General features: G+C 42.2%; 1 protein-coding gene across 2 annotated transcripts in view; it reads right to left on the reverse strand.

Moving 5' to 3' along the window:
- Window positions 1-592: 592 nt before the first annotated feature.
- DCX (doublecortin) overlaps window positions 593-27847 on the reverse strand; it is a 127605-nt gene continuing 100350 nt past the window's right edge. For both annotated transcript variants that reach the window (XM_090059853.1, XM_090059854.1), the window contains exons 6-7: window positions 19627-19721; window positions 593-13639 (exon numbers count right to left, since the gene is read on the reverse strand). In XM_090059853.1, the coding sequence (XP_089915979.1) occupies window positions 13583-13639; window positions 19627-19721 (152 nt within the window). In that variant the 3' untranslated portion in view covers window positions 593-13582. The remainder of the gene's footprint in view (window positions 13640-19626; window positions 19722-27847) is intronic.

Here is a 27847-nt window from a genome sequence, read left to right on the forward strand (position 1 = left end):
ATGTGGTTTCGCCAGTCTTTCTGTGAGAAAAGAACTTGGACATTTTCCTGCCCTGTGCATAAAGCAAGCAGAAATACTACCTCTCAGATCCTGCTGGACCCCCAATGCTAAGAAGACCCTGCATAGGCTGTAGCTGGGCTTCTGCTCAGGGGTGAATTTTGGCTGAGGAGGCCAGGCTCTGTCCAGATTTGAATCCACTGCTATTCCAATGACTTCAGAGGGTTTATGGGATGTAAATAAGTAAAGAGCTAGGCTTTGTCTTTTGTGGTATCACAAATGCAGAGCAGCCTCTTTAGTAAAAATGGTGGGTTGGTTTCCAGGCCATGATGAGTGTGTATCTCCTTTAGTCAAGCACATATGGTCTCTTCATGAATTCAGTATAGTCAGGAATGCTCCCCCCTCCCTATTTCCCTTTGTGCATATACAGCTGGGATTGATCTCAGGGAGATTGGGAACAGCAGTAAGTGAATCCAGCTACAACACACAATGTATTTGTGTGTGTGTGTGTGTATACACACACACATACATATACATATATATATTCAATGTATGTTTATCAGGCCAAATAAAAGAATGAAAAAGGTTGTGTCAGCCTAAATACTGAAACCAAATTTTATTTTTTGAAAGTGACATTACACACATCTTGCAAATGTACATTTAGATGCAAAAACAATGAGTAATGAATATTGAGAGCAAAGTGACAAAGTAGACAGGTCCTCTGCTGCATGGCATTGCACCATGGGAATTTTCAGAGCTGGGGAGATGATCACAGTAGTAAAACAGTTCACAACGCCTCACAAAAGTGGATTTTTGCTTTAGAAAGCCATGTCCTCTAACAAAAGGAAATACTACTATGAGAGAAGAGGCACAAGGGAGAGAGATGTGGATCTAGGTAAGTTTCGGTTTTTGCTTCAGGTAAGTTTGTTTCCTTTGTTCCTTACAAGATCCATCTTTCTGAGTGATGCTGTAGTTCAAAGCCTTTGAATTTTTTCTGTCTTCTGTTGCAAATAGAGCCAATGTTACCAAATAGCAAGCCCTAGAGCCTGAAAACAGAGTCTGGGATATGTAGGAGTTGTTTTCCAGAGGTATGTTCATCCTCCCACACCCTACTGTCCATTTAGTAAAATCAAAGAGCATATATTCAAACTCCGCAAATAAAGATCCAGGGGGCTATTTTCCTTAAGAGAAGCCCTGGATTGGGAAAAATGATCTTCAAATACATCCCATGCCTAACACTTCAGTTGCCATGGATAAATGAGATCACATTGTTTAGCAATGATGAGATCCTGTGACTAGTTAACTAGTTGTGTAATTTGATCAGAGGCAATATAGAACTGATCTCTATCTGTTTTATTGTAGAGTTTAGTGTCAAATCAAAAGTAACAAAGGCTTTGTTCTGTAAGATACCTACCATAAACTGAAAAGAATCTGTTGAGAACTGCTTTTCAAACTTTGCGTATCATTTTATTTATGTCCAAATCTATAACTTACAACCACGAGAGAATGAGGGACAGAGAGAGAGAGAGACAGAAACAGAGAGAATCTTTTCAGCAGTAAAGGAAGATTAAGAAATGAGATGCACAATACCATGCATTTACTTTCAAAAGCTTGTTCACTAGCAAGCTAAAGTTTCTAAAACTACAACCACTAATTTACATCTGTTCGCTAAGTAATTGCGTTCTACCTACAGCTATGGAGCAGAAGGTTTTTTTTTTCTTTTTTTTCCCTTTAAAACGTCAATAAAAATGTCTTCTGTACAAGTTGAATGGCACAAAAGGTGGTAAAATTGCTAAATAACTCACCACAAATGGAGAATGCAGGATTAGTTCAAAACATGCATGTACTGTGTACAGGTAAGCAAGGAATCATTGGCATAAAGCTGCAATATATTACAAGATGATACAACTGAGACATTTTGGCATAACCTCTTGCCTGTTCCTATTCCTTTAAGAGAACTTCCAATTATGCAGTCCAAAAGGAAATTCAAGATATGTCCCCAAGCAGTAAGTTAACAATGGTAATGCTATTGTCTGAAGAAAAAATTCCACCCTTCCCAAAAAAGCTTGAAAAGTCAACTTAACACTGCATGTAACACTGTGGCATGGTTATGGAAAATTCTTGCCAAAATGAAATGTTAGATGGATCAATTATAGGAGAACAAAATCCTCGTTTAAATTAATAACTCTTTTTACAACATGTAATTAGTTAAATACGTCATTATTTAAACAAAGCAAAACAAAGTTTACCAGCAAATACAACTCAACCCATACCACCAACATGTCCTCCAAGGTTATGTACAAAGAGTTTAAAGTATACCAGCTAAACTTTAAACTCAGCTTCCCCACCCCCTACCCCCCGCCCACTGAATGACAATAGAAAATACATTGTGGCCTCTCGGTTATATTATATTGCAGCTTTGTTATTAATGATGCTATCATACAAAATTAATTAATGACCTAAGACGGTACTCAATGATCAGGTTCCACTTCAGCTGCACATTTCCCTTAGCACAACTTACTTCCCAATAGAATTGCAGACTAGAAAAACTCCAAGGTCCTTATGAGGAATAAAAGGCAATGCACATTCTTCAGAGAATGGTGGCATGAAGAACCTGGAGTTGACTTCAGAGTGGCTTATTGTAGCTTGTGATTATAACAGCAATTAAGAAAATAAGCAAATGCTAGTAACAGCAAAGTCATCAAGCTGCTATTCCTTTCCTGTGCTTCTAGACTATACAGTGTGATAAGATGCAGAGTGGAAGTGGAAGGTCATCCTCTCAACTTCCAAACCATGTTGCAATTTTGTAGAATAGAAGGAGATTTACTTCAACAGTTCTCCTCTTCCTCAGAGGCCTGGGGATGTTTTCTAAACGGATAATCGCAGCCATATTCTCAGTGCCATTGTGGGAAATTTGCTCAGATCCATGCAATTTAAATAAAAATGAACTAACACTAATTTACACGTCAGAATTCAGCATGTACTTACAACAACTCGTAGGGTTTCTTGCTCTTACATTCAATACTTCTGCTTCACTTTATCTATAGACACCAACTGATAAACAGTGCAATTAATTCCCTAGACATTCTTTTTCTCAAGGAGACACATTATTAGACATTACACTAAATTTCTATTGTGAAAGAAAAGAACAAAATGCGTCAAAGGTGTACTGCTTTGGAAATACAGTACTTCGGAGACGTGGCTGGAATTTTAGAAATAAGACATAGGTGTAAATTTTTCAGATGGAACCAGAAAAATCCTTCAGTGCTAGGACTGGGCTTTTGCTCTGAAGTTGCAGTCAGAATATGGTCTTCCTCCCTGTTCAGAGGGAACCTGATTCAAGGTTTCAGTTTGGTCCTTTACAGACAAAGGGGTTAGTTCTTTCTTTCGGTTTTGTACCTGGGCTTACTTGAAATCAAAGTTTCAGAGTCAGGGTTTTATTTCATGCTCATCTCTGCCTAGTGCTGCCAGTATATCTGGGTATGACTCCATGTGTTTTGGAATGAGACAATAACTTTTGACTATTTTGACCATTTTTTGCCTAGTTTGTTATGGTTTTTAAAACTTGATAGATCTAATCTAGCAAATCAGTGCAGATTCCAATAGTCAAATTTGTTTTCACTGATTAAACTGGGGGTCTTTAAGAGGAGGCTAGACATACACCTTGCTGGGGTGGTGTGACCCCAGTGCTCTTTCCTGCCCAGGGCTGGGGGTCAGACTAGATGATCTGCTATGGTCCCTTCCGACCCAAACATCTATGAATCTCAAATACTCTAAAAACTCCCTTAAGAGAGAGAGAGAGCAACCTTGTTTCTCATATAAACCTGAAGTGGTTATTGGCTTCCAAAAGAGATGGGCCAAGCACCTCGGATAAAATCAAAACTAGTTGGGTTTACCTCAAAACTCAAAGTGAAAAACCCTAAATCTTCTTTTCTATGTTCAAAACCATTTGGCAAAACTTTCCTCTCCAAAAAAAAAAAAAAAATCCATAAGCCATTATTCAACTTGGTTTCAAATAGGGCTGGGCATAGAAATACTAGGACAGGTAATATCTGATCCTATCTACTCTCTGAGCTCAGGTCTTCTGCTATCAGACTGAGCCTTCATCTGATCAAACATGCCTTATAGCTGAGAATCTCAGGGAACTAACTGATTTTCTGAATTCCTGGCCTGATTTTCAGGTCTAAAATGCTTCAAACAGATGCTTAAATAAGTGGAACCATTTCTGCTTCTCCTTCACTAGCCATAAATTAATTCCTCTATGTATCACCTACCACTGAAGTATCACAGAAGTATATAGGGGACCACCAGCTGGTACCTATTGCATTTCCTTTGCAAATACTAAAAAAAAGATCCCATAGATAATTAGAGTGAGCACTGTTGAAATCATCACCAACTTCTCTGCTCAGATAAACAGATTGAGTTCCATTTATTTCAGTGGAGTTTCTGTTCATTTTAGTCAGCTAAGAATACACTTTAGTGGTTTTCAATAGTTAAATGTTACATTATGTCCATGGGATTCTACAGTGAGGATGCAAATCTACCATCTTTAATGAACAAACTTCCTCTAAAAATCAAGAAGAATTTTGCTTGGTTGATCTGTCTTTTAGCATTCAATTCACTAATGCCGTGTCACCAATGATGCTGAAAGAATTACCCAGAAGAACATGGGGCCTTATTTGTCTATACCCTCTCTCCAGCTTTGCTTTCTAATGAATTTTTGTGGATAATTTGGATGCCCCAGTGATAAATTTTAAAATTCCTTTACATTTTTTTTTTCCTTGTCTTCTTTAACCCAAAGAACTTAAGTCACACTGACCAGTATGGACAACCAAACAGTTTAAAAGCTCTATTCCTTCTTCCCCAACACAACAAAGTGGCAGTGCCTTTTACTCAGGCAACAACCTAGACAACAGTCGTATACCAAAAGTGTCACAGAAAAGAAATCCTGCTTTATGTAGAGCAGACTAGGATACCTTGGATCATGCGACACAGCACAACACCTTACAAGTGGAGCACCAATGGGGCTACTTATAAACTACACCAAGCAAGGAAATAGGGATCAAAATCTGGCCCTACAATAACGAAACAGGTAGAATTAAAATAAGACCATAAAAAAGCAGAAGATAGGCTGGATATACAAGCTCCTGGAATAGGCCGATTGCAAGAATCCATGGGCGAGGTCCCCTGCACTGCCTTATTCCTTGATTAACTCCCGTAAAATCAGCAGCTCTCTTTATACAGTCAGAAGCACTGTTCAGTCTGAGTGTGGCAGCATGGCTCACGTCCTGATGAAAGGGGATGAAGTATTCTGAATTATTTGTAGAGTCGCGTTAGTGGTCAGTAACTCCACAAACAAGATCAAGAGCAGGTCCAAACCATCAGTGGCTCTGCCAGCACAGCTCAACAAGATAATACAACCAGAAGCTATCGTAGCTTCCCTCTGCTTCAAGTGGGCTGCTCTGCCTGTGTTTTCAGCTGTGCTCTTCGGGGAGGGCCTTGGGAATGTGAGAGGCTCTCATTATTTTTTGTCCGTGTGTGTGTGTCTTGTGATTTCCCAAAGCACGAAGCCTGTCTTCTCAGGAACCAGGCCCTGGTGATACATGCCTATTTCTAGTCCTAGGCAGAGGGATAAAAATTACACGGAACAAAACCAGAGGCGGGGGCTGTCACTTGACAAAAGGCCATGTCTTCCCCCCTACTCTTTTGAGTGTGACACAGACTTTTATGTGCTGGCAGGAAAAAGGGACAAAGGGACAAGAGGAGGAATTTCAACTCAAATCTTTTTGCCCACAGCCAAGTATGACTTTATTTTTGTGACTGGGAGGGGGACACAAATTGTCACCGCAAGCTAGCTCTAGCCAGCTTGGGCACTGGTGGAAAACACACAGCCACGCTGCCCCTGCTGCTTTTCAGCCCAGAGCCAAGCAGTAGCTCCTCCCTTGTCCATAATGTTTCCGTTTGTTCATTACCCTTGGTTTCTCTGATCCTTTTATTTACTATTTCTGCATGTGTCAGACTGGGACACTTCCACCTCCCTGCCTCTCACTCTCCTTCCAAACAGATTTTATACTATTAGGACCTTCAAGCATTTTGCTGTCGCTCATTAAGGACCTCCTAATAAATGCTCTCTACTACTCTTCTTGGAACAAGTCTCCTTTCTTTGTTTCCAGTCCCAATGGGAAAGAAAAATGCCAACTTTCTTTGTCAGTTGATGAGCTCTCATTGCTGGAGTTGCCAGTTCCCACACTGGATCAAACCAAGAGTTCATCTAGCTCAATATCTTGTTTCCAACTGTGGCAAGTAGTGGATACTTCAGAAGAGAAGTGAAAGAAATAGGGCATGTGTGTATAGAACCAGCCCCTGTAACCTCCCAGTTACCAGCAATTATAGGTTTGGGGATGCCTTAAGCCTGCGGTTGTATTCCTGATTGTGGTGTTTAATAGCACGTGAAGGACCTATCCTTCATCAACGCCTTTCATTTCTTTTTGACCCTGGTAATACTATTGGCCCCACCACATCCTGTGCAATGAATGCTGCATATCAGTTATGTGCTGTGTTTTTCTGTTTGAGTGAGGTCTGCCACCCAATAATTTCATTAGGCACATCCTAGTTCCTGTTTTATGAGACATCTTATGAGGCACAGAAATAGCAGTTCTTGATTCATTTTTTCCAGACTTTGCAATTTTATCGACCTTGGCCATCTCTCCTCTCTTCCCTTTAGGCATCCTCTGGCTGCAGTTGTTGCGTGCAAGCTGGCAGAACCAGAGGAACTTTAAAGTGGGTTTCAGAATCTTGAATTCTAGTTCACTGGGTGCAGAGATCAGGAGCAGAAACGTGTTGGCTTTACTAAATACATTAGCACAGAAAGCAGAAAGACAATTGTTCCCCATGAAGGGATATATCTGCAAACCAATCCAGAAAAAGATCAGTTGAACAACAGGTCCCCTGGCTTCTGGGATGTAAGGCCGCTGGAATCCTTAGAGTTAGAGAGATGCAGCTGGTTCAGTGCTTACAAATATAGGGCCCAGCTTTGGGCTAGTAGCACCAGAAGCCCCAAACAGGCATATACGTACTTTGCAAAAAGAGGGGTTTAGCAGGAGATAGTATTCTGGCCAGAAGCAATAGCTCCACACAGCCCAGAAGCACGAACAGTTTGGGGACTGGATGAGAGTGCAGGGGCCTGTTTCTGGGCCTCAATAACTCACCTCAAACCGAGCTTGTCAGCTGTGTATATTACTAGAGCTACTGGATTTCAGGTCAAGAAAAAAAGGGAGGGGAGGAAACAACACTCAACAATAGGATCCGTTACTGTAGAAGTCAGAACACTTGGACTCCTAATACACAGCCCACTAGGAAACCTTACTAGCCTCATCTCATTCCTGAGACACCACTGAGCAGGACTTCTCAAAGCCACGGGCATGGTGTGAGATGGCATCAGTGTCACCACTCAGAATGAACCTGTGATAAACGATACCATCATTTTCCCAGTATGTTAATGGAGAATCAGCTGGATAAATATGAGACTGAATAATAATCTCAGCAGGCTAGATATTCAGGGAGTCTGCCCCATCTGCCAGTTTATATTCAGGCCTAATTGGACTTTTCAGTATTACTATGTATTTCTGAAGCCCAAAGAGGGGAGATGTATTGGAAGGCACTCTTAAGGGCTAAGTACAGACGGTCAAAAAGCCAGAGGCTAAATTGATTCAGTCTTCTCAGATTAGTTTACGCTGCATAGATTGAACTGATAAGCAAGTGAACAGACACTCACTTTTGATATTGGAAATGCAGCCACATGCCTAAAGTGGCCCAGGCCAGAAGCTGGGGGGCATCAGAGTATGCCCCCCTGCTTGGTTGGAGCAGACAGCTTGGGTCAAGGCTAACCTGCTCATCTGCGGGGGGGGGGGGGGAGGTGTTGTAGGAGAGGTGCAAAGTATCTTGGGATGCTGGGGGACTGTGAGTTAACTTGAATCTGGAGGGGACCTGTGACAGAAGTTTAATAAACCAATTTAACCTAAATCAGTTAAGTCTGATACTATATCTATCCAAGGGTATCTTAAACTGGTTTTGGCCATTTTGAAAGCAGTTTATGTGCACTGAAATTCTGTCATGTTACAGATTTGAACACGTTTGTGCACATTTATACCAGTTCATGTGTAATTTCTGTACCTAGCCACAGAGGTAACAGTTTTAAATTCATGTATCATTTCTATGTTATCACTAGTAAAGCTATTACCTTATTGCAAACACACATGCCTCTTTGAACTGGACCACTCAACCTAGAGGTGAGGAGTTCTGCCTTGTATTCGCAAACTCTTTAAACCATCCTAATCCAAATGACCAAGTAGAACCTGGAAACCAGCTTACTCTGCTTTGATACTGGATCAGCAAAGTAACATTAATACTTGACAGCATGTCTGTAAAATCACCGATAAAGACAATAAACTATTTTCTTTCCTCTCAGCTACATGTAAATATTTATGCACGGTATAATCATTTGTACATGAGAATCTCCATGCACAGTTTCAGATTTCTCTGCTTGGAACAAGGCAGAAGGTCTTCTTTCTACCTATCTTTGTATCCATTTTGCTTCTTTATTTCCTAAGAATTCATCTTGCTTCTATGGAAATTAATGGAAATTTTCCCCATTGACTCAACAGGTGAAAGACAGAGATTTATTAAACATCCTACTGTGCTCCCAATCAAATGACAAAACTTGCTGACAATACACGGAATAGGATCGCATCTTCAGGGCTATACTGTGCCCATAGTGACTTCCACTGATGCCTGTCAATGGAGTTGCACCTCAGCAAGGATACAGTATGGCCCCCAAACAGCAATCCCAGAACATAATGAAACAGTGCAGTCAAAGACATTCTGAAGCAAGCACCAAGACATCAGAAAAAGGTCTCATAGTTTTCTAATCTTAAAGGAAAACATATTTTTGTACCACCTTTACTTATTCAAAATGACTTGTGATATTGTTTGGTTGTGTGCCAGTATCTTTTTAGTTCCTCTACCTCTTATGTTCATTCAAAATTAGGGTTTATGGAAAACATTTGAGAAAGGTTAAATGACAGCTGGCCCATATGTGAATAATGGAAAAGGTGAAAGAAATGCAGTCCCTGTTTTCTAGGCAAAACTAGCTTTTCCTGATAGCTGAGAAAGTAATTCAAAGAGAGTTCCTAGCACCTGGAAAGACCATGTGTTAATTTGCCGAGGTTAAGAACAGAGAGCATTTTAGGACAAAAGGAAGCCTTACATCTCATCACAAAACCATACCAAATTACAACTGAATCACTAATCTCTCTTAAGTCTACTACAGGGGCTCCATAGATGTCTATTAGAGACAAGATTTGTAGAGCTGTTTTAGCTACACATGTTATAGCAGAAGATGATCTGGCTCATAAATCTTAGGATTTAGATATTCAAAAAAATAAAAATTCAGAAGGATCGGTCATTAAATGTTATACTCTACGGCCCTGATCTTCTACAGAAAAAACTGCAATGCATTGCAATGGAGGCTTGGTTCCTTTATGGCTTGAGAACTGCTCTAATTCCTCCTTAATTTGGATATGCCTCATCCATAATATGCAAGCACCATGAAATGTACCAGGCATAGTAGAAATAAAGGAATGAAGTCATATCTCACAAATAGACCTCTAAAAAGCCTTAAGTTTCCACCAGTGCTGTTTTTAAATGCTGTATTGTTTTAAAACTCTGTAGTGCTTCAATTAGTTTCTGAAAACACATAGAGAACCTCATGGGGGAAATTAGACAGCTCTTTTACAGCAGAATTAATATGGCAAATCCTTAGATCCTGCAGTTTTATGTACTTATAAGAGAAGAAGAAGAAGAAAAAAAAGTATAAACTTTGGAGGATACAGAAGTATTCCTTTAGTTTGCTCCTAGAACTCATCTAGACGGTTTTCAAGGCAGAACTCAAACCCAGACTTAAGTCCTGCAGAAGTCAGCGGGAATTAAACACACGCTTAGATGTTTTCCTGAACCAGGCCCATTCTGATGACTATAATATTCTGCCTGCAATTCATTTCTTTTTGTCCTGTCTGTTTTCAGGATCCGGTGAAGCCAAAGATACCTCGCACAGTATGTACGCTATTCTACATGCATTTCTGTACAAGTACTCATGCAACAGCAGCATTACGACAGACTAACAATGTGTTACATCTGAAAGGCTCACAGACTTCTACCTACAGTCCAGGTATCTCTACCTGGAAAATTGCTTCTAAAACATGGGAGTTTGAACTCTTACCCTGTTTTACTTGTGGCTTTTGCTGGTTTGAATGGCTATTTTTTCCCTCTGAAGAACGTGGTTTCTTTGCTTAGGCCTCTCCAAATTCCCTTGCTGATGCATCATATGGTCAGAAATGATCATCAAGCTCAGCCCTTGCTCCTGAGCAGTCCTTGTGACAGTGACACCCCTTCTATAAGTAAGAGTTTGCAAGTTCTGTGATGTGTCGCTTTGAAGAACAATCCAGGAAGAGTGCTGGGAACATTTCTTTAGAAAGGTCCCGTAGGAGGAGCTCTTCTCATTATCTAAATGGTAGGTGCAGATGCAAAGGTAACTATCTACCTCTGTATCTGTGTTACCCAGATTGTTCCAGCTTTGTCTCAGGCAAGCTGACCTGGATGGATATTGGAGAACAGAAATGTCATTTCCCAGTAGATTTTTAAACACTGTGGACTACTGCTGTTCGTTACATGCCTCAGACCTCTTACAGATACGACAGCCTGGATGTGCAGGCTATTGATAAGTTGTTCTGCAGTTAAGGAAGCCCTTAAAATTAATGCTGTAGCTGGTCTCTTGCTTCCTAGATTGACAGGGACTAGGAGACGGGCAGCAAGGCACTTTGGACCATGGATACAGAAGGAGCACCTTGCATCACTCAGGTAACATGTCCCCTGTCTAATTAACAATTGTCATTGGCACTCAGTTCCTGGTTAGTCAACTTGAGCAAGTAAGATGGTGGCTACTGTTCAGAGCAGGATCTCTAGACGGGCTGAAAGTGAAAGACTGATGGGGATCCTCAAGATCCCCCGAACAAGGAAATGGAGGAGAAGGGGAAAGGATGGTCATGTTTTTGTTGTGTCAAAGGCAAACGTGTCTTCTCATTGTTGAAAGAAAGGCCCTAGATTTAATAGTATACTTTGCAGAAACAAATCACAGTCTATGCTATCCTTCTACTTAAAAAGCCATATTTTCAAGAATGGTCTCTAATTTAGTACCCATGTGAATATACACCCCAAAAACCTTTGTCCACAAACAACTACTCCTTGCCGTTATTCAGCATCAGAGAATCTGAAAGCACTTTTCTAACTTCAGTGAATATGTGGCCTCACAAACCTCCCGTGAGGTAGAGCAGTGTTATTATCCTCCTGGTACAGACAGCTATAGAGGCACAGAAAAATGGAGACCTGCTCCAGTTCATACACAAAATCTAGCTGAGTATTGAACTTTGGATTCCTGACTGCCACAACTGTGCTTTGTCTCCACGGCCATCTTTCTTTAATACAGAGCTTTCCCTATGAGGGAATGTGAATCTTCACCTCTCTAAACTGCATTCAGGTGTCTTGATGCAGTAGTTCAAATATCCAACTCTCAGTCATGTGGCCAGGGAGTTACACATCTAAATTCAGCTGTTTGTAGGCGCACAAATCATTTTGTGGGAAAAACCCTAGGAACCAATGTTTGCACCTAAGACTACTGGGTGAAAATTTGGTATAAAATAACTCCAATCCCTTGGTAATCCAAATCATCATCTTTTGGATCATCTCAGCTGCAGCTTGCTTTTATATATTGTATGTATCGCTTTGTGAATTAAAAAAAACCAAAAACGCAGCCTGTACAGAGTGTTAATAGTAGCAATGCAAACTAACAAAATACAAAGTGGCTTCTGAAAGGAATGAAACCAAATCATCTTCTAGCTAAGCATTCATGTGGCTTCAAACACCACGACTCCGTAATTCATTCTACTCAAAGGGATTGAAAAGAAATACGGAAATCTGCATATGTGCTGAAAGAATGTAAAAGAGAGCAACACAAAACGCTTGTTTGCAAGGACTTCATTCGGGTCCGGTTCTGTAGTAGTCAGTCTCACTGAAAGCTTATTCCGTAAGAAACAGAGGCAATACCAACTAGCCTAAACCACTACAGTCTAGGCATAGTAAAAACCACCAGTTCTGTGGAATACAGCGATGAGTCCCGTAGGATTCATTACTGATTAATAAAAGCGATGACTTTCAGTAAATCCCCTAAGAGTTTTTTCTTTTCTGCTAGAAGAGTTTCTTTGAACACCTCAAAGTTCCATCTGTGATATAAGCAGAGCATCTGGCCATAGTTAGGAGTATTGAAATGTAAAGAAAAACCTTAAAAATGCTAGCTTAAACATTACAAAAACTATCAAAACATTCATTATTTCAAATCAACTTCCTTTTTTCCTTCAAGTGCCTGTTTGGCAGTGACAACAAGATTTCTAAACTAAGTTGTTATTATTACTAGTTTGCAGTAGTTGTTTTTTTGTCATTTTTTTCCTTAATGTGTTTTTTAAACAAAAGAAAATTACCAGCTTTTATAAAAAAGAAGGAGCTTGAATACTTACTCCTAAAACACAGATACAAGTTCTTTTCTTATAAAAAGTGTATTGATTTCTTGCTATAAAAAGCGACCTAGAGGTGTCAGACCTGAAAACAAATTCTCACAGTGTTTTCAGCGTTGGATGTTTACAAGGCATTAAGATTATAAGCAGAGATAGAGAGATACCATGCCGTAGATATAATAACTTATTATCAGCCAGCATTATCTTTGGGTTTTACGATACATCTGGTTCATGCCAGACACTTAGCTGACATATATATCTTAGCTTACTTATTAGAAATGTCCCGATATATAAATGTATGATGTCATCATTGTGCTATACAAACTTTGCTCACTGTCTTAGGCAGCATTTCTGAAACCGGTCCAATATTCTTTGTTCCACATTCTGGTGGCATCCTAAGCCTCTTATGGTAATAAGCCATTTCCTTTCCTGCTATTCAGCAATGGAAAATGACAATAGAGAGTACGCATGTGTGAAAATCAGACACAAAATGAGACGCAGATCTGCAGTCACAGAGCTGCTACTATTCATCAGCATTGTGAGAAGGTAGAAAGGGACATTTGTTTTCTTTTAGCGTTAGAATAATCAACAGGATTCACTTCTGTAGAACTAGTAGGGAGCCATCAATGTCTCTACAGCCAATCATAAATTCATGCAGTTAGAGCAGAAGAAGAACTAATACAAGAGAAGGGGAAATCATTGGCATGGTAGCCTGAGATTGCTGGCAATGCCCCTTATGCATCCCTGTAAAGTTATCCAGCAGAATGGTATCACTCTATCCCTATAAGTTGATAAGTGTTGATTTGTGGCACAGAAGATAAATCACAGAAAAAAAAAATTACATAGAATTGTGTGTCCTTTGATTGATTTGAAAGCACCCAGTCACCTATCTGCTTCATTTGGCAGAAGTACTGTACTGTATTTTTAACAGAGCTTGTAGCACGGACAGTTGGCATTGTGTTCCTTTACATGGAATCCCCAAGAGAATCAGAGTCGTCCAAAGACAGAGGCAGGTACAAGTCCTGTAAGAGGAAAGGACAAAATGTTAATCCCCACACTCAGGTTCCAGTAACAAGGAGACAGCTCCCTGATTCGGTTCACTGGAGGGCCTAGGAACAGGGTGGAAGTCTCCTTGATGGGAGACTGAATAGATAAGCCAATTGTCGGAATCAGTCATGATTTGAAACAAAAGCATTTGCACAGTGGGGAAGGGGCGGGTGGGGAGGTCTCAGTAAAAAAAAAGGCAGACTGATATTCAGTGACAATCAGAGAGAAAAACCTTTCAGCCACTTCACAGTCAGGGTCTATCTATTTAACACTGTGCATGAATGCAGAGGAGCTTTTGTTAAATGGGTCAGTTTATTTTAGGTCCACAGTAAAGAGTCTTATCCCTATCTGACAGCTGTGCCTTGGCCACTTCTCTAGCACGGCTCTCTCTAGGAGGTTGACAAGAACCTGAGGTGTTCCATGATATGGCCCATGTTTTACGTCATCGCAGCTCTTTATGAACCACAGGTTTAGAAATGAGTCCAGGCGGCAACATTTGGATCTGGCTCCGGGTCTAAACTTATCCAGTAGGGCTGTGCAAAGCTTCCAGTAGCCCTGACTCAATTTGGCAGAGATTTGGCCCAATTCGGTGGTCGAATCTCTGAATCCAAATCGAATCAGAGGACCTTTTAATCTCTCCAGTTTGAATCGGAACCCTCTGAATCGATTCGGAGATTCGGACAGACCCAGCTTTAACTGTTTTTTCTACATACCTCAAGGTAGCAGGCAGCTCGTGAATGCTGCGGCATATGGGGTGTCCCACAGAAGTGCAGGGGACTCCCCAGCACACTTGGCAGCAGATCTGGAAGTGGACCAGAACCATTTCCAATCCACTTTTGGGTCCACTGGAGAGCGCGCTGGGGGGGCCCCCTGCACCCTATACGGCTCAGTGACTGGTGCCTTCTGGGCTGGGGGGAGGCACCCAGGGTCCCCCTGTGGCTGATCGCTGAGCTGGGGGGGTGTAGGGGCTTCTGGTCCACTTCCGGGTTTGCTGCCGATGGGGGGGCCCCCTGTGCTTCTGTGGGATGCTCCATTCACCCCAGCATCGCAGCAATCACAAACCATGCTTGGTACCTCGAGGTATGTAGAAAAAAACATTTAAAGCTGCGTCTATGGCAGAATCGCTGGTTCTCTGAATCAGCATTGAATCTTCAGATTCAGATTTGGCTGAATTGAATCGGGGACAGGGATCTGAATCAACAAAACAAATCACTGTCCCCGATTTGGGCCGAATCTGAATTGAACAGAGCCCGTTTCGCACACCCCTATTATCCAGCATTCTTCTAAATAACAATTTATGTATTCAAACCATCCCTGGGAATGTCAGAGCCCTCCTTCTTCCTTACTGAACCCAGTGTTATGTACAGAAAAGGGATATAACACACCAAAACATGAACAAACTGAAAGAATCAGCTCAAAACAATGAGCGGGCAGGGAATTCTCACTAGAATATATACAGTGAACGGTGTCTTCAGCTTTAATTCTTTAAACTTCAGGAAAAGACAAAAGATATTACTTTATCAAACACTAGAAATAGCTTCTGGGAAGAAAACAATGATGCAAGAATCTTCAAGTAACCTAACATGTTACACCCGTGTCTGCTGATTGGCTTAAATCCATAGAGGAGCCAATAACTGATCATCCACCCTCAGGGATCACCAGCAACTGTACATTTTTCGTAGGAATTCAGTGGAATGGCCATGAGTCGGCCAGCCGGTGAACACAGATGAACTATTACACATGGCGAATTTATAATTTTAGTTAAAAGCATGCAGAAAATATTCCCATCCCCCAAATACCAATAAACTCGACAGTATTTGAAAAGTATTTTCAGATCCTTAATTATTGAAGTATGAAGGAGAACTTACTTTGATAAGTAAGATCTCTAAATATATGTAAGCCACTACTGGATGCAGACTGTGGGTGAGATTCTGTTCTGAATACACCGGTATAACTCTGGAGTAATTCTAAGAAAGTAAGTGTTATTCCCCCTGAGCAGCTGAGATCAGAAAACAAACTTGAGGGAAACGTTGCTGAGGCAAGTGTAGGTTGAGCCATGGTTTTGCTAAATAAGGCAAACAAAACGTGGAGGCTGCACAACTATAGGGGTATGTCCTGACAAGCACGCATGTGCAGGGGTGCACATTTAATGCAGGACAAATAACAGTGGCACTGCTATTTGTTCCCAGGCACATCCCAGGTGGGGTAAGGGAGGCTGGGGGCAGCACCTGTGCTGGCCCCAGCAGCCTTACCTGGGGTCCTGGAGGCCTCCCGGGGCAGCGCAGTGCTGAGCCAGCTGCTCAGAGCCTGGCCAGCAGCCAGAGAATGGCTCTGGCTGGCCAGGTCCAGTTTCTGGTGGTGCTTGCTGCTGCCATGTGCGGTACATAGGAATTTTTTTTTTTTTTACACCAGAATCTCCTGGTGTCAAAAACTCCCACTGCACTGCAAATTAGCAGCATGGCAAATGGGTACGTGTGTGCCACGTGCAGTTTGCACTGCCTCAAGTGGATTTGAGGTACCACAAACTACATGTGTGCGCTTGTTGGGATGTGCCTTAAGAGTCTTCAGAGAGCTCAGAGCAACTTCTCAGCTGGTATAAATTGTCACAGCTTCATTGAAGGACTGGAAAAGAGCCAATGTGCTCCCCATTTACAAGAAGGGGAGAAAGGAGGACCCGGGGAACTACAGGCCAGTTAGTCTCACCTCGGTCCTTGGGAAGACCTATGAGAAAATTTTCAAGGAGCAGACCTGTGGGGGCCCAGCATGGGAGATAATGCTCAGAGGCAACCAACACAGGTTCATTGTGGGCAGAGCCTGCCTGACCAACCTTGTTTCCTTTTACAACCAGGTCACCAAGTCCTTGGATGCAGGTGTTGAGGTAGATGTCGTCTACCTGGACTTCAAGGAGGCCTTTGACACTTTATCACCCCATTCTCATAAAAAAACTAGGTGACTGCGGCATTGATGCCTACACAGCCAGGTGGGTGGCAAATTGGCTAGATGGTCACACCTGGACACTGGTGGTGGACAGGTCGTTTTTGACCTGGAGGGACGTGGGCAGTGGAGTTCCCCAGAGCTTGGTCCGGGGGCCTGTGCTATTCAACATCTTTATCAGCGACTTGGAGGTTGGCATGGAAAGCACGCTGTCCAAATTCGCTGATGACACAAAGATGTTGGGGGAAGTGGGTACACTGGAGGGGAGGGACAGAATCCAGGTAGATCTAGACAGGTTACAGAGGTGGGCAGATGAGAATAGGATGAAAATCAACACAGACAAGTGCAGGGTGCTGCATCTAGGGAGAAGGAACCAGCAACACACCTATAAGCTGGGGAACTCCCTTCTTGTCAACACAGCGGCTGAAAGGGATCTTGGAGTCATTGTTGACTCCAGGATGAACATGAGCGCCAATGCGAGGAAGCTAACCGCACCTTGTTGTGCATCTACAGATGCATCACAAGCAGGTCCAGAGAGGTGATCCTTCCCCTCTATGCGGCATTGGTCAGGCCACAGTTGGAGTACTGTGTCCAGTTTTGGGTGCTGCAGTTCAAGAGGGATGCAGCTAACCTTGAGAGGATCCAGAGGAGGGCCACTCACCTGGTCAGGGGGCTGCAGGCCAGGCCCTATGAAGATAGACTAAAGGGCCTGAATCTATTCAGCTTCCACAAGAGAAGACTGAGAGGGGATCTGGCGGCCATCTATAAACTCACCAGAGGGGCCCAGCAGAAAATAGGTGAGGCTCTGTTCCCCCAGGCACCACCAGGGATAACAAGGAATAATGGCCACAAATTGATTGAGAGCAGGTTCAGGCTTGATATTGGGAGGCATTACATTATGGTTAGGGCTGCCAGGCTCTGGAATAGGTTCCCAAGGGAGGTGGTGCTCTCCCCTATCTTGGGGGTCTTCAAGAGGAGGTTGGATAGATATCTGGCTGGGGTATTACAATCCCAGCACTCATTCCTGTCCAGGGCAGAGGGTCAGACTTGATGATCTGTTCAGGTCCCTTCCGACCTTAGAAACTATGAAGCTATCTGCCCACCTAAATCAGGTGTTTGATAGTCATGTAACCCTCCTTCTGGGGGACTGTGGTGTAGACATGCTTCAGAATGGCTGAGACAGGTCAATTGAAATCAAAAGGCATTTAAACACATGCTCCGGGAGGCATGGGGGGGGGGGCGTGCTTTAATTATTGCAGCTACAAAAGCTGCGCTAATTAAAAGCACCCAGAGTGTCACATGTATTAGAGTGCTTTAAACTAAAGCTTGTTGAACCAGCTTTAGTTTGAAGTGCCCCACCACCACTTTTCAGCATGGGGACATGGATACACATGATGCTGGAGGCTGCTGGAGAGCATTAATTTCCATGCTCCAGCAGACTTGATTAATCAAGTCTGAAATTATGGCGTGTTGGAGCAGGCTCCCTACATGTGTATGGGATGTGCCCAAAGGGACTATTCAAAATGAGTGAGGCTTGCATGAGGTCTCATAATAAGCAAAGTGTAATAGTAAACCTTGGCACCCTAATGGTCTTTTTTATTCTCAGGACTTATTTTTATCTGGTATCACTGAATGCTGCTTCTGGTTGACAGAGATGCTCTGTTTGTTAAATGAAAGCATATGATTTCCAAGGCAGGGTAAGATACCTTAAGTGAAACAATTATTGATTTATTGGCTCTCAGTTTTTAGAAATGGTGCCACATAAATCTGAGGAACACAATCAGTTGAAGGAAGAGACTCCTAGTGGAAATATAAGTTGCAGTGCAATTAGATTTTTCCCTTACTGCATCAAAGATCATTTGCAACATTATTTGTCTTGCTAGTGACTACCTCTGTAACACTGTAACACACTGAAGCATAAGACTGTGTTTCAGCCATGAAGGGACACTAAGGTGGCCCGAAGAATGTCTATAATTTATTTTCTTTGTTTAGAGACACCTGTTTTCAGGAAAAAAAGAAGTAGGAAAATCCTTTAACTCGGATGCTTTCAAAAATATATTGTAGTCATTTGACCAAGTGACTGCCTAATTCTAGCAGTTTTTCTAGCACCACGAAGACGAGAGATTCTAAGAAAACCACCTGATTGTGCGCCGCAGAGAATGAGGTCATGAAGAGCTCTGATTGGCTGAAATCTTGACCATGCTGAAGTCAATAGCAAAACACCCATTGATTTTGATGGGCCAGGATTTCAGCCATTATATTTATATTAAAGATATGTTTAACACTGAATGAAATCCTCTTGAAGAACAACTTAGTCTGTAGGACAGTTAGCTCAGAAAAGGCATCAGAGGAAGCCAGTGGGAAGGGTGGCTGTGCAGCAGAACAAATCACTATTGCACTGTTTTCTTAGAGATGGTCCCCTGAAGAAAAGGTCCACTTGCGGTCATAGATGAAAAGCACGTAAGTTCATAGACCCCTTGCTACCTTTCAGAGAGCTTGGTAAGTTAGAGAACATAACCAGGAAAAGCAGCCAATGTCAATTATCATACCAGCACAAGAAAATAATTACCTGGTAATTTATTTCCCATAAAATAGAACGAGTTAAAGTTGATATTCTAATACTTTTGAGGATAATGTTAAAATCAATCCTTATAAGTTCACTAATATCCAGATTTATTTCCTTGTTTAACAGGCCAGAATGGTGTGCTGTGCACCTATCAAACTAGAAATATTAGATGACTGTATATAATGAATGAGCCCATCACTAGACCAAAAAACTCTTACAAAGGCTGACCCATGTTGAGGGCACAGCCATCTGCACTGATCTATACTAGGGATGTACAACATAGATTACTATCTATGCCTCTAAAATGGACACCTAATTACTATATTAGGTGTAACGAAAATTCTTAACGACAGGGCAATTCTCTGCCAGTTTAACCAACAATGTGACCCGGAGTTAAGCCATTTCTTTATATGTCCAGGTACAAAGAGAACTAGATTTAGTAAGGTATAAGAAACGTAATACCTTGTGCTTACGGAGGCTCCCTGGACTGGTTGGCGTGGAGATCGGAGACTGCTTGGATTTGGGTGTAGAGAGCTGACTGCTTGATGTACCATTTGCTGTCACAAAAGAAAACAGAATCCAGCAATGAATTTACAAGCAAAATCACCAGACAGATTATGTCTCGCTTTCCCAGAGACAGAAACCATCCAGACAGTCAACATCAAAAGGTTCCAGCTTATTTCATCATTTATCCAGAAAAAAAATAATCAAAAGAACAAAATAATTATTCACCAGGCTTAATGTTTCAGCCATTTCAAATACTGGGCATTACCATAAGAGAGGCGAAATATTTGATTTTACAAACAATTACAGGTATGAATCTGTTTAAGAATCCATTACAAAATAAACATTTCAGGGCTTCAAGTGCCCTTAGACAATTTAAATCATCCAATCCTTACTACTGTTAAAGAAAATCAAAGTCTTTAAATAGTTTAGATCCTTAAATGTGACAAATTATCTTCTGAGTTGATATATTAGCTTGGACTGTGCTGAGTGCTGATGCTCTTTGAGGTACTAGTCATTGTAAAGGTAATGGGCAAGGAAGTAGCTGAGGCCATTTCACCACTGCCCTGTGGAGCTGGCAAGGAGTGAAAATTCCCTCCTCTTAAAGGCAGTGAATGTACAGGGCAGCTCTGCTTTTCATCTGTGCTTCAAAGCTACAAATTGGCCTTCTGGGTTCTTTTAACCATAAAAAAATAATTCAACTTTCTTAATAATTTAAACTATGGTTCATTTAAACCAAACCTCTGAACAAAATGGTCACATAGCCTATTAGCAGCTGGATTTTAATCAAAGTGAAGTAGCCCAGACCTAAGTGAAGTAGCCCAGACCTATGCCAGAGACAGTTGCAATGGACAGATCTATTAGGCTAAAAAAAAAAAAGAAAACAGCAAATTACAGGAAAAACCAAACAGAAATGCATTAAGGGAAAAGTAAACTCTTGCTGTCACTGATGCTCTTGAAAATGCGTAACAGCGCATGTTACCCGGTGTCACTTTAAATCTTTTATGAGGCCATGCCATGTTATGTGATCTAGGTTTGGGCTGTACTAGATCCCATATGGTGCATATTGACTCTAGACACCAGACTTCGATTCAGATCTTGCTCACGTGGCTTTTAATGGAGTAACTCCGCTCCTCTATAATGGTCTGGAATTCAGAATAAGGCTGGCTACGTCTTAGTTTGTCACCCCAGTGGGCCCTTCCCTTCCTGAAGCGGGCTAAAAGCTTTCATTACAAAAGTATAAAAATACTTTTGCCTTTCACCTCTACTGGAAGAGAGATTTCCCTAAGCTATACAAGATGTTATTTATGCAATTCAATTTCCCCAAACTAAAACATAACCATTTTAATTGTCATTTTCTTAAGTGGCAATAAACACTGTCAACTCTCTTGAGAGCTCGACTGAAATGATTCTCTTTTTAAAGAAGTGTGATATGATTTTGAAGTTTTACAGAGAAGGGGGAAAAAGTAAAGTGATGGGGCTGGGTGACTCTCTTCTTTCAGTCTGCAGCTGCCTATGCATCCACTTACTGGAAGTGCAGGTAGATGTACAATTAGGCCCATAGGATTTCTACATTCAGTCATAGTAATTGCAGGTCCAAATTGGGCATGTAATTGAACATGTATTTGAACCCCTAAATGTTTGAAGATTGGACCTATAAAATTTATTAAGCATGCTACTGGGAACAGTGACAAGGATGTGGGGAGAATGCAAGATAAGAGTTCAGATAAGCAGTGCAAAGGTACCTTAAACTGGGAATAAATGCATTTTCATGCACTTTTAGGCCACTTTACATCATCAAAACCATGCAAGAAGCTTAATGCAAATAAGAATTGGAGCCCAACGGTACTCACTGCTGTAAAGTCAACTGGAGTTTTGCTTGGTAGAAACTGGCAAGCAGTCTCCACTATGTAATAGTTAACTATGTCATAGTTCTGGGCCAGCTTAGTACAGATCATGACCTAAATGTGCAGGTATAGAGATCATTTAACCTTAACGTGATGGTTTACTCTCATACTCCATCACTCCATGGTTATTTCAGCTATGAGCAGAACTCTAAACCACGATCAATTCCTATTCTGCCTTGTTTTTTTCTGAGTGACAACTGGCCGAAAACTCAGCAAGGCTCTCATGACTGAGCCCAGATTTTACTATCAATCTGGCCTCCTCCTGATGAATACTGCTATGCAGCACATGGCCCCAATCTAGCAAATGCGTGTCATGCTTAGCTTCAAGCCCAGACATACTCCTGTTGATTTCAGGATCAGCTTGATAATGCACCCCCTGAAGTCCACAACAAAGCTTGGACTGATTTTGGTGGTGCAGAATCAGACCATATGGGCCTCCGTGCTCTGTGGTGAGGAGCACAGTGCTTAGTAGAGGTGTGTGAAATGGGCCATATTTGATTTGGATTCGGCCTGGATTGGGGACAGTGATTTGATTCGTTGATGCGGATCACTGTTCCTGATTCGATTTGGCCAAATCTGAATCTGAAGATTTGATGCTGATTCGGAGAATCAGTGATTCAGCCAGAGACACAGCTTTAAATGTTTTTTCTACATACCTCAAGGTACCAGGCACGGCTCGTGAACGCTGCGATGGTGGGGCGATGGAGCGTTCTATGGGAGCGCGGGGAGGCCCCTCGCGTGCTCGGTGGCAAAGCCGGGGTCTGTTGGGCAACGCGCTGGGGGCCACCCCCACCGTCCACCAGCCTGGCAATCAGCTGCGGGGGCACCCTGGGTGCCCCCCCAGACCCAGGAGGCACCAGTCACTGAGCCGGGGAGCCGTGGGGGGGGTCTCCTGTGTGCTCCCCAGTGGACCCGGAAGTAGACAAGAAGTGCTTCTGGTCCACTTCTGGGTCTGCTGCCAAGAGTGCTGGGGAGCCCCCCATGCTCCTGTGGGATGCTCCATCTGCCCCAGTACTGGAGTATTCACAATCCGCCTGCTACCTTGAGGTATGTAGAAAAAACATTTAAAGCTGTGTCTATACCTGAATCACTGAATCTCTCTGAATTGATTCGGAGGTTCTGATTCAATTCAGAGAGATTAAAGGGTCTCCTGATTTGATTCAGATTTGGAGGTTCGGCCACCGAATCGGGCTAAATTTCCGCCAGATCAAATCAGGAACCGAAGCTTCGCACAGCCCTAGGGCTTAGCTCCTTGCTGGGCTGAGCTATGAGCCCCTCTTTGAGAACCATTACGGGTTTTTTCTAATTGTTAAGAATGTGGCCCTTTATCTGCATTTCCATTTGTGGGACAATCCCAAGACTGTACCTCTAGTACTTCGAGCCTCCATCACTCCTTTCTCTATCCATGTCTTTATCTGTCAGTATTATCTAAAGAACAGTTTCCCTTTCATTCATTTTAAGGAGTTACTGAAATGGCCTGTTTGTGCGTACCTCCATGTTACGACTGGAAGTTCATTCTCTCTGATGTGGTTTTGTGTTTAGCCATTAAATATAATTGCAGTTTAATATCCTGTTACATTTTACCAATTAGCATTTTATAAATACAGATTAAAAAAAAATATTGAAGCCACAGAACCAACCTGTGGCAGAGAGATTCACAAGGATATGCATCTCCTATGTTTCTCATTAAAGCTGAAGGCCTGAAATACCTCTCCACTATGTGGTGAACGATCTACATTAGGTAACATTACATTGGGACACAGAAAAGCCCTCAAATACAGGTAGCAATAAAAGGACTGCATGAGCCGTGGCTGTAGGTACAAAGGGGAGAAGTTCTTGCCTCCTTCTCACTGGTGCCACTACACACAGGCCTGGCCAGTGCAGGCAATTCTTTCTTCCTGAATTTCTTAACACTGTACTCTTAAGGCCTCTGGCACACATTATGCTGAAGACATGATTAATCTGTTTGGTTGTTATCTGGCCACACATTAATTCAATTAATGGCATGATAAAACAAAGAGCAATGCAACAAATGAATAACAACTTTGTGGCTGGTTCCCATGAAGTCATTAATTGAATGTGTGGCCAGTCTGGTGCTCCCAGCCATGGGGTATGCCCCAGTGGCTAGGAGCCCCATCAGCTGGGGGCTCCCAGCCACAGGTGATGCTTTTGTGCCCCTGGATCTGGGAGCCCCGATCCCATACGTCTGTCCTCCTGCCATGCACGTGTGGCATAGCAGAAAGCACAATTGTGGGGATCCTGCAGACTCTCATCACACTGTCACTTGTATGTCTGCTAGGGACCTAAAATCCCATTTCTGCTCTAGTTTTTGCAAAGCTGTGACAACTTGTGGATTATTCTATGGGATATGAAGTACCTGGCAAATCCCTGCTCTACCTCATTCAGATGACAAATATGAACCTCAGTGTCCCACATCCTAATGACTCCCAACTTCCAAGAGGGACTTGACAATTTCCAGTCTCTCCTGTTGAAACTCCCCTATTTGTCTAAGCCATTTAAATACTTAAGTATTCTTTGAAGTGGGCACTTGAATCTGTATTTACGGCATCTCAGGTGTGTGAGTAATCTGAGCTAGGAAGGTCTTTTCCCTATCTCTTTCTTTAGTCACCAGTCCAAACTGGAGTTGATAAACTATTCCCGTTACAGTTCTGAAGGACTGACATTTACCAATGAAAAAAATATACGTCCAAAAACAAAAAAATCTGTTCGGTCCGCAGTCTAGAACTTTCTTTTTAAATTCAGTGCTTTCTGGTCAGGTTTGCACTGCATTCCTACATAGTGTCCATCCTAACAATCCTTTTCTTAGTCCCCCCAGTCTTGACCCCTAATCACCTATTGACCCAGTGCTTTCATTTCTTGGATGGCCTCATTTATCTTGTCTACCATCTACACTTCCTCCAAGATGCTTTTAAATTCCAGTTCTTGCTACTGTCTTTGGACCAAAATTAGAAAGGATGGCAATTACACGCTGGCACACAAGTGCAAGTCTGAGGAAGTCTAAATTGATGCAAAACCCCTTGCATTGAGGACCGGAGGGTATATGCCAGATCCACTTAGACTTAGTGCACTCACTGTGATTCACCTCTACCGCTGTATAACCACCTCTACAGTTACTGATACTTAGATAGGCTTGTGAAAAGAAGTCAATTTTCTTTCCATTAAAAATTTATGCCATTGAGAAATTAGTTTACTCTTAAATGGTGTTTGAAATATTGTTTTAACAGAGGATTGGGGACCCTTCCCCACCCTCATCACTTCAAGCAATTTATTACTGAAAACAGAAATTAACTTGTCAAGCATATGGGAAAAAATGGAAAATAATGCATACTGGCCATGGTATTGTAAAAGAACCCCTTCACCCCAGGAAACTGAATAGCACTTCTCTGCAGTATCAGTAATATCCTTTGCACATACATAGTAGAGCTGGTAAAATTGCTAACATTCAACCGTCAGCGTGCAAAAATACCCCCCATAATTGCTGCAAGGGAGTAAAGAAATTGCCTGATATAAAGTGACTTTTAAGTACTATTGCAGCAATATTAATATTTTATGAGTGCAGTCAAAAAAAGGGACATTTACAGATATAACAGCCAAATCAGTAATTTGACTAAATTGATATACATCATTAGGAGCATCCATTCCCTGCTTTTCAGTTGCAGAAGTAATTAGGAAATAAGGCTTAATTTTCTCTTGGCCTTACAGTCAAAATTACTATTCATGACCCAATGTCTAAAGATTTCTTCTGAACTCAAACTGAATGCAAGTGTGAAGTGTAAGGACCAGACTCTAATTGGGAAAAGGTCTTATCATGCTGCTGAATTTAACAGCGTTGTGGTGTTCTGTGGTACTTAGGACAGTTATGATCCATATAAGCAGAACTACTTGAACTTAAAATAATTTAAAGATTGAGTTCATATTAACCCTTTATTATTTCTGTATGCAGGGGGTGTAATTAGCAGGGATCCTGGTTTTCCCTGATTAAAATTTTTTTTTTTTAAATTGCAAATTCTCTGATAACCACTTCCAAATCTGTGATTAAAATGCAAGGCCCCTCATTCCCCCCCCCAATCCTCCTAGTGCCCCTTGCCCCCAGCAGCCCTGTTAGAGGGGCCCCCAGCTGGCCCCATACCCCTAGCCCCCCGACAGGAGGCAGCAGCTGCTGCAGTGGAGTGGAGCCTGGCTCCCCCCACCAGCTGCCTCCTGCAGGCTTGGGTGGGGGGGGTGGCTCCCTGCTGCTGCACGCACTCCCAGGGGCCTGGGGGGACCCATGCCCCCCAGATCTGTTCAGGGTGGGGGCAGGTGCAGGCTACCTGCTCCAGGCTTGGGCTCCTACCCTGCTGCCCTCCCCCAAGGCCTCTGCAGCTCAGCCAGTGTTCACCAGCTCTGCCCCGCCACTGGCAGTGCCTGTGGGTGCTCACCAGCTCTGCCACCACTGCTGGCATTGGAAGGCTGCAACTCTGCCAGACGGAAAATGCTCTTTGCAAAACTACAACATCCATGGGTTTCTCCATTAGAACGAGAAATCCACGTTTTCTTCCGTTTATTGGTGGGAAACAGAAAACCCAGCTCCCTGGCTATCACGGATGCCCAGGCAACTTGGCTTCTTGTGCAGATGCATTGCAACACAACCTTTAATACCATGACTATATGCCATTGTTTTCCACACAGCCCCTGCCTCATTCGATGTACAGAACCCGTCCTACTCTGGAAGAGGGTTAGTGTTGTGCAATGAGCGCAGCAGAAACCTGGGAGAAGAAAAAGGAAGATCACATGGTTACGATAGTTGAAGGTGGCTCTTCAGGACCAAATTTTGTCCCTGCCTCTGCCACAGAATTCCTAGGACATGTCACTAAAATGGCACTTCTCACACGTGGCTGCAAATAGCGTGTCCTTCAGTTTTGAAGTATCTGACGTGAGGCTCCAGGGACTGACTTACAAAAGTGCTGAGCCCTCACAGATACAGATGGAGTTAATGAGACCTGTGCTTTGAATGCACACTGGGCTATAAAATGCAAAGTAATAGAGAAAAATCCAGGTCCGGGCATTTCAAATTGGACATTTCAAAGAAGACAATCTGATACCTCACCTCAGCACTTCTAACAAAGGATAATACCATCCTAGTTTTGCTTACAGGGTACTGTGAAGACATTTGGGTTTAACAAGTGTAGTATCAAGCAGCTGACTACATAATTATGAGCAGAGGCTCTTGTTGTGGGCTCCATAGAAAATCAGAAAGAGAATGAATAATTCTGTCTTCAGAGCAGGGTTCAAATTGTATGCAATAAAGCAGCATAGGACAATACTTTGAACAGTGAAGATAAAAACAAAATGGTAAACAGCCGTTTCCTCAGTGAGCCCTGGTCATTCAGTACACTGAATGAAGCACAATTCATGAGAAAAAGTAACATCTGATGTGTAAAGACTGCAATATAATGCATTTGAGTAGGAAACTGAATTAAAGTTACCCAGAAATCCTTCATTTAGACATCTTCTAACTTTTGAATCCTTGACTTGAGTCCTTGACTTTGTGCTGGTAACTGTCTTTTAACATAGCTTTTTTTGTATATGTAATTTATAACACACAATGTAGATTGTCAGTTAGCCAGAGGATAAGTATAAGTGGGAGTAGATAACAGGCTGGTTTGAGTGCAATCCAAAAGACATCTGCTGCCTTTTCAACACATTCATTCATAATAACCCTTGGGAGCAAGTCTGCAGTCAGGACAGAGTGACGTTCTGTATCTATTTTGCTAATTGTCGCTGCCTTGTCGATATGCTTTTGTCTGTCCCAAACCTCCCATTAGAGAAGCAAGAAATTAAAGTCCAAGAAGAATCCCTCACTGTTTGATCATGGGTTCCCCAAGCCAAAGTCAATCCAAAGCCGCTAGCTGGAGAAGGTCATATTTAAATTTAAAATCAATTACCCATGGATTCTCCCGAGAATTGCTAAGGGCATGCTGACATTAATAATTTCCTGCTAGAAAAATCACAGACTTCCCCAATTGCAGAGCAAATATTTATACAACAAACCCTGAATTCTACTATCTCTGGAGGAGTGAAAAGGTCTGGCAGAATCATTTCTCCAAGCCTGAAAATAAAAAGCTCATGTGTGTTGTGATGTGGCTGCTAGAGCACCTTTGATGATGCAGAATCACTCGTATGTCATGGAAAGAATGACAGTAATCTATTAAATGTTACCAAGAGATGCTACACAAGTCTTTCAAAAGGAATAAATACAAATGATAAATGAC

The sequence above is a fragment of the Crocodylus siamensis genome, chromosome 8 (genome assembly GCF_052110815.1).
Source record: "Crocodylus siamensis isolate JL-2025a chromosome 8, ASM5211081v1, whole genome shotgun sequence".
Lineage (NCBI taxonomy): Eukaryota > Metazoa > Chordata > Crocodylia > Crocodylidae > Crocodylus > Crocodylus siamensis.